Source organism: Austrofundulus limnaeus, unplaced genomic scaffold (assembly GCF_001266775.1).
Source record: "Austrofundulus limnaeus strain Quisiro unplaced genomic scaffold, Austrofundulus_limnaeus-1.0 Scaffold234, whole genome shotgun sequence".
Classification (NCBI taxonomy): domain Eukaryota; kingdom Metazoa; phylum Chordata; class Actinopteri; order Cyprinodontiformes; family Rivulidae; genus Austrofundulus; species Austrofundulus limnaeus.
In genome coordinates this window covers 320,066-327,454 of record NW_013952636.1, presented here as the reverse complement: position 1 = coordinate 327,454, position 7,389 = coordinate 320,066, and the positions used below count along the sequence as shown (strand labels likewise).

At 39.2% G+C, this 7,389-nt stretch overlaps 2 protein-coding genes across 3 annotated transcripts in view; one reads left to right on the top strand and one right to left on the bottom strand.

Annotated features, from left to right (window-relative positions):
• Positions 1-1,397, top strand: part of slc37a3 (solute carrier family 37 member 3) — an 8,929-nt gene extending 7,532 nt beyond the window's left edge. Inside the window, exons 13-14 of the mRNA XM_014019855.1 lie at positions 975-1,040; positions 1,210-1,397. Of these exons, the coding sequence (XP_013875309.1) occupies positions 975-1,040; positions 1,210-1,302 (159 nt within the window). The 3' untranslated portion in view covers positions 1,303-1,397. The remainder of the gene's footprint in view (positions 1-974; positions 1,041-1,209) is intronic.
• A 2,818-nt stretch (positions 1,398-4,215) lies between these two features.
• cdkn1d (cyclin-dependent kinase inhibitor 1D) overlaps positions 4,216-7,389 on the bottom strand; it is a 6,844-nt gene continuing 3,670 nt past the window's right edge. For both annotated transcript variants that reach the window (XM_014019849.1, XM_014019850.1), the window contains exon 3: positions 4,216-5,314. In XM_014019849.1, the coding sequence (XP_013875303.1) occupies positions 5,256-5,314 (59 nt within the window). In that variant the 3' untranslated portion in view covers positions 4,216-5,255. The remainder of the gene's footprint in view (positions 5,315-7,389) is intronic.

Here is a 7,389-nt window from a genome sequence, read left to right as displayed (position 1 = left end):
GATTCAACCACTCAACCACTAGATGTCGCTGAAAACAACAAATCCTACACACTGTGCCTTTAAAACAGCCAACAATTTGAAAATGAAGGAGCGTTATGACAATCAAAATACAACGAACAAATTAGGATTTAAAACACCGGAATTGTTGACATGGAATCGTTAAAAATACGTTACATAATTCACTAGCTTCAACGCACAAAATTATTGTGGTCCCTCCCCCCGCCACCGGAAAAATAATTTGTATTACTCTATCTTCTCTCTGCCAATATTTAATATAAGTTTATATTACTTTTCATTGTGAATCAGAATGATTGTTAATTTTTCACATAAAGAGCTGTGATGGACGATGAGTTGAAGAGACTCCAGCTCCTCTGGAGCTCAACTTTCTTCTGTAATTATTTATTTTCAGCAGTTTTTTTTTTCCATTAAAAAAAACACAGAATAAATTCTATATACAATAAAATAAAAGTGTACACTTCTGCAAGAATTTAAACCTTTGATCAAACTTCATTAGAGAGCAGAACCATGAATGAAGTTTGATCATTTTTCTGTCCCTAAAGCTTCCTGGGAAACAGCTACAAGCTGGACTTGAAGAAAAAGATTGAAACCTGAACAATTAAAAACGTAAAAATGCTCTAATGGAGTTTCAGCTCCAACATCTACAGGCTCCTTTAGAAAAGGACACTTCCTGTCTGACTCTGTCCTCTCAGCTACAAAGCAAGACAAACTCAGGATATGTTCAGTAATCCTGCTACAGAGCAGAGTAGGTTCCTGGAATAAGTTGTGGAGGTAAGTTAACTCAGGATAACAGCTATCTGGCTTTCTGAAACCCAAAACCCAGGATATGCACAGAGTTACCCCAGAACTCACTCAGGATTTCCACTCGTCCTGCTTTCTGAAACAGGGCTCAGGCKTTTGGAGTTTTTCCTGACGTAACGACAGCCCTGAGCTCAGTTTGTTTGTTTGTCACGTAGTACCTGGTGTCGCTGATTGAGAGCAGGCTGGGCTGGATGAGCGTCTTCTACTTCTTCATCGTCATGGTAGGACATTTCTACGAAATCACAACTTCCCGTATTCATCCTAACCTACAGCGTTCTTAGTCGGTCTTTGATTGGAGTAAAAACGGCACAGATTTATATAAAAATACTAAATTATCTTCTGAAACGGGTGAAAATATTTTAWATTTGGGTGTGTTTTCTTTCGCCGCAGACAGGGGGCAGCATTGTGTTCATCACTCCTTTACTCGCTGGAGAAGTTCAAGACTTGTGGAGGCACAGGCGAGCGCTGCGGCGCCAGCTGTGAGCACCTCAAACATCTGGTCCGGGACCACGCAGCAGGTCTGTTCAGATCCTTTGGGTTCAGGATGCAGGAACTCAACAATCACTGTCGTCTTAAAAWAAATAAATAAATAAAACGGGTCGTTGGGACTTGATGGAAGGTTTGGAGGGGGGGCGGGGTTCTGGGGCCTCATGTATAAACGGTGCGTACGCATAAAAAAGTTGCGTGCGCCAGGCTCTACGCCCACGTTGTGATGCGTCAAAACCAACGGTGCGTGAAAGTGTGCGGAAATATACGCACACTTTTCACCTGCCGTGAGAGTGTGCTGCAGCCACGCAAAGTTGTTCAGGCGACAGTTTTAACCCACAAAGCCACGAATCTGACCTGAATCCACAGAAATATGACTCTTGTGTTTTCTGGATGTAAGGAGCGTCTGAACACGGTGTTAGATTTTTATTTTAGTTTTAGTTTTTATCGTTTAAACTCGGAACGATCATGAAACTGAACCCCGGGACTGAAAATCAAATAGATCAGCCTATAAATGATCAAAGAGCCTCCAGTCTACTGTAAACTGTAAAGTTTTTATATTTCTCTCACGAGTTGGAAACACACGCAGAGCGCACACACTGCTGAGGAATTGTCTAAGAAACATTTCAATTCTCACTGAGAAAAAAACGTCAACTCAGCAGATTAATTCAGAACAGCTCAGCTGTGATGATTCCTCAGCTCCACAACAGATTTGTTGCAGCGTAAAGTTGTGCGTATGGATCAGTCAGCTGTTATGCAGGATGTTATCACCACAAGAAGAATTGAGGACAGCGTGTTTTTTTATTTATTTATTTGTATCACACCGAAAAAATTACAATGAAGTATTTTACTGTAGTTCTGAGTCGAGCCATGCAGCTGATCTGACTGAGAAACGTCACGATTCTAAAATATAAATCACACCGCGGCAGGAACTCGCAGCGCCGCGACTCATTCATAAGTTTCTCTGTGTTTACTTGTCTAAATTTGTCCGTACGTTAACTTTTAGTGTGAAAGCTGCGCACCCCTTTATGCACGAGGCCCCAGGACTCGCGAACGCGCTCTTCTGTAAAATTTACACACGGTGTCTATTTTACGGTTTAAATGGACGTAAATACTTCACTTTTTAGGAGAGAAAGTTTGGAATTACCTTAAACTTCTTTATGTTTCGCCTCTGAGCAGCCAGATTATTTACTCATTTCTTGTCTAATCCTCGTACTTAACCCCATCTTGTCCTAAAAGATGACAGAAATGCTCCGACTATGAGCTGGAGGTGCTCAGCTGCTGCCACGGCTAATTTTAGCCCAACTTTTGTAAAACCGACTGCTGCTGCGGCCAGTTCTGTGTAGCTGTGGCGGCCATCTTGAATAGGGTTGTAGTTGCTCATCCTGAAAGTGTTCTTTAAATCCATCCAGTGGCTTGTGAGATATTTTGCTAACAGACTAAATTGACTCCAAACGGTTATTTTTTTTTGTTCTGCTAGCGCTCATTTTGTTTGAGTCTCAGCTACTACCACACGAAATTTTAGCTCATTTGTAAGGTTTCTTCAATGGTTTATGAGATAGTTTGCAAACAGTTTGCTACGTTTTAGCATAAGCAAATAAAAAATGCACTTACTTTTGGTGTCAAACTGGTATTTTTGGGAGTTTTATACAGATTTATGTGAAGAAAACCTAAATTTAAAATTATCTCTTAACACAGGTTCATCCTTTGAATTTAAAAGCTTTTTAAGCCTAAATGAGTCATAGATTATAGTGGCTTAATATGCGAATACAACAAAATAAATGAATAAAATATTCACTGGACTGGACTAGAAATGAGGAAATGATCCAAGTTTAAAAATTCATCAAGACCACTTAATCAAGTTTGGCAGTTTGGAGGTGAAATATAAAGAAATCAGGGGGGCTTAAAACTTCTGCACATGGTTGTCTCAGTCAAACTGACTGATTTTTAATTTCAAACCAGGACCTGTGGGTCAGTTAGGAATGTGAATAGTGATTGTAATGTCTGATTTTTGTATATATTTATGAATATTCAGTCATATTTAGACGTTGCACTTGTAAAAATTTARCTTTAATTATAAATAGCATAAATTACTGAACCACTTAGACTCTTTGCTTTTGTTTGATGTGTTTAGTGTAATCTGGGTCAGTAATTATCTGTAAAAGCTTCTCATTATGGGGACTGGTTTCCTACAATCTGTAATATTTTTGTCCTTGATTCTTTTTCCACTCGAAATGTTTACATTTTTTTTATTTCAGTGTCTTAATTCACGCGACACATAAATGTCAGTGTCTCGTTTTATAAGCAAGTCAAGAATGACCTGATTTCATGGTATTTTGTTGTCATAGCCTTTATAAGATGAGCCAAAACAAATGTAACAGAATGTAAGGTGAAATACTTGTCCTGTATTTCTAATGGTCTTATTTATGTTTTAAATAAACGTGACGTTTTGCAAATCTTCCCTCAGCCATCAGGGGGTGCTGTGAGCGCGACGTAAAGATACACTAACACTTTTTCTTAAAAAAAAAAAAAGACAAGTAAAATTGTTATGATTTATCATTTTATTTTTGTCCACACTGAAGGAAATCAGCAAAAGCAACAACAAGCAAACTTGTAGTTTTCTATACAGACATTTTCAACAAAAAAACGACACATTTATACATGTAAAATACAAAAAGTATTCATTTACAATAAAATAATTACAAACGATATACAAATATTCATGCATATATATAAACTAAATCCTTTTTGTTACAGCTGCAACAAGGTTTCTTAGTAAATTTTACTGGAGACAAACTGGACAGTTTTATTATTATTTMTAGAAATTATTTTAGTTTAAAGGTGACCAAATGCTTTTTTGTTTTAGCTTATCACAAAATTAAGACGGAGTATTAGGGCTACACGAGATTCTTTTTTTTTTTTAATTACGAGAAAAATTAGGTTTTTGCTTTTAAATTTGAATTAATAAAACGAGTTTCTACAAATAAATCAAGCCAAGATTAAAATATGCCTTTAAAAAAAAAATTCAAATATCTCCGCTCCTGTTTTGAGAAAGTTTAATGGCGAACTGAGGCGACACTGAGGCTTTTATTTTCCTGCTTTACTTATTAAATGGCTTCATGAGGTAGTAAAAGGTGGATGAATCCAGATTACGGCTTCTGCTTTCAAATTCAGATCCAGTTCGGGTCAAATGAAATGAAAAGTTTTACAGAAAAAGAAGCAAAACTTGAGTTGATTTTTTTTTTTTTTTTGGGATAAAGTTAAATTGTGAACAACAAAACCCACCCACACGTCATGCATATGTACACAAACTGCAAGTGTGACGCGAAGCCAGACTTTTGTGTGAAACCATAACATTGTATTCCTTCCAGCTGGTGATAAAACGTTTCTGGTGTTTAAGGCTTTGAATGAAGACAAAGTGGAAGAAATATTAAAAGCATAAAGTTTGTCTAAAATACTTGTGAAAATAATACAACAGAATGATTTTTAATGTTTTACTGTAGTTTGTGTCATTTGAGCCCCTGACCTTTGACCTGAAGGGGAACGACGGTCGTGCCGCCGCTGGTTGAGGTTCTGGCCTCTGATTCGCCTCGAGCCTTCAGAGCTCGTGGCGGCGGTCGTGACCCCCTGCTCCGAACCTCTCAACCACTTGAGGATAATTAACCTTTTTAGTGCTCCTTTTTGTTCCTGTTTTAGTATCCTGATAAGAGTGCATTTAGCATGATTTCACAGTACAGTTAAAAGCTGAATACAACAGTATATAAAATGTACAGTATATTTATAAATCTATATAAAAACAGCTTCTAAAGTCTGAGCTTGGTTAGCTAGGAGTAGCTTCCTTGTGCTGAGGGTTAAACACACGGTCAGAAGATTTCTGAGTAAAGTCTTATGCGATGCTACATGTTCTCATGTGATCTGTGTGAGGTGATGTTTAGAGGCTGCTGGTGCGTTTACTGCCGAGACGACACTTTGGAGTGAAGCAGCCTCGTCTTCTTCACCTTGAAGAAATCTGCAGAGGAAGAAGAAACAAGACGGAGTGATTTAAAAATGGGTTTTAAAGGTAAAACTCAATAAATGAAGCAGTAATGCAGGAGCTCACTGGGCCGGGACTGTTTGAGACATGAAACTGCAGGAAAAGGCGCAAAATTCTCTACAGCATTTAAATCTGACTGGGTCAAACTCAAGGCCCGCAGGCCAAATGTGGCCCACCACTGTATTTTATGTGGCCTGTGATCGCGTCAAAGACGTRTTGTCTTAAAGTGCCTGTGACATGCTTTTTCTTCACTTACAAAAAATTAAAGAAAGTATCCTAATATTTAAGAAATTTGGCAACATTCGCATGATTTTCACCCAGTTTGTCACAAAACGTGCATATTTTTTTGCTGAATTTGGTGCAGTCCAAGTGAAACAGGAAGTGATGTCAAAGGGGAATGCTTTAAAAAAGTAACTTCCTGGTCTTTATAAATCTGACTTATTTATCTGATAATGACTGAAAATGATCTACAGAAACATCTGATTCTTTGCAGTCTGTTGTGAGCCGTTGTAGCAACTCATTCAGGAATTCCCCTCTGACATCACTTCCTGTTTCTGCTCATGCAAATATCTCGACGACTGTTCGTTTCAGTATTGTGAAATTTGGTTTTCAATTGATCATTAATTTTATCCTTACAAATATGCACTCAAATACATCACTTCAATTTCATGTTACAGGCACTTTAAAATTAAGTTGCTTTAAAACCAGCATTGACCATAAACTACATCTCCCATAATGCAACTTGATTATTTTACCCACAACATGACTGCACCCCACCACTAGGTAGAGCTGCCGTATACAATCCACATTTAGCTGCATGTTTGTCGGCTACGTTTGCTGCGGTGTAGTCGTACTGGGAAGTGGGAATTTCCCACTAATAAGTTGTAAATTTAAACTGGAATGCCCCCTCCAATGGGAGAGTTGAGAATTCAAGATGGCGGCTACTCATCACAACTCAACATTTAATAAAACTCCTACTTTTAAYAGTATTGCTGTAGTATTTATTTCATATTTAGTCAGCCGTATTAAAATGCTGTTTCTACGCAGGAAAAACCACATGGAGCTCAGTTATTGTTTGTTAGCGGTACTCAGGAATGTGCCATTTCCTGTCTAGTTGAAGTTAAATTTAGAGAGAGCAGTAAGTCCGGTGAGTAAGTACTAGGGATGGGTACCGAATTCAACATTTTCTTCAGTACCAACTGAATTCTGTCGGTACTACCGAGAACCTAGTCACGTAACAACAAACAGTACAATGTTTCGGTACCTAAATGCACCATTGTGACCGTATTGGCGTAAGAGTGGGAAATTTTCCATGCTTGTCCTGAACGCAGCATCGCGCAAGAGCGTAATGACGTCAGCAGCCGCTGGTTCAGTAGTAGAGTCCGGCGTAGCTTGAAAGCCTCGCAGCTCCAGGAGTGAAACTCACCGAACAGACCGCCTCTGAATTATCTGGTGGATTAATTATCTTGTGAGCATGACGTTCGCTTGCTCAAAGTAAATGAAGTACCGCCATTAAACAGAGACCGACAGAGGAAAACAGAGGTGCGTTAAGACTCTTGATTTGAGGACAAGAATGGTGAAAAACGGGCAGGACTGGCCAGACAGGACAATAATCATAACTAGGTGTTTCCCGACGGTCCGAACGCGTCTGACCTGAAAGAGCACAAGCAGCCAACTTAACGTGTTTGGTGCGTTTTGGATGCTCAAAACGTAGCTTGAATACCTTTTATTTTAACTCCATCCTCTTTTGTTTATTTGATTTAAAGTGTATCTTACCCCACCTATGAAAAGATAACTCCGCCCCAAGGTGAAATTTGAAAAATGCATCAAAGTGGGTAGGGGAGGGGGGTTAGAGAGCGGAGGTGTGGCCAGGATGAGAGAACGTGACAGGCAGCTAGCATTAGCATAATTGATGCTACATGGAGAATGACCACAGTATCGCAGATAGTTACATCTCTGCATGTCTGAGGTGGAGGATTTTCACCCCACACCAGCCTCGGACGGGAGGGGGGTGTCAGCTGTGGGCATGAAAGCGCCTGCTGAAGGAAAGG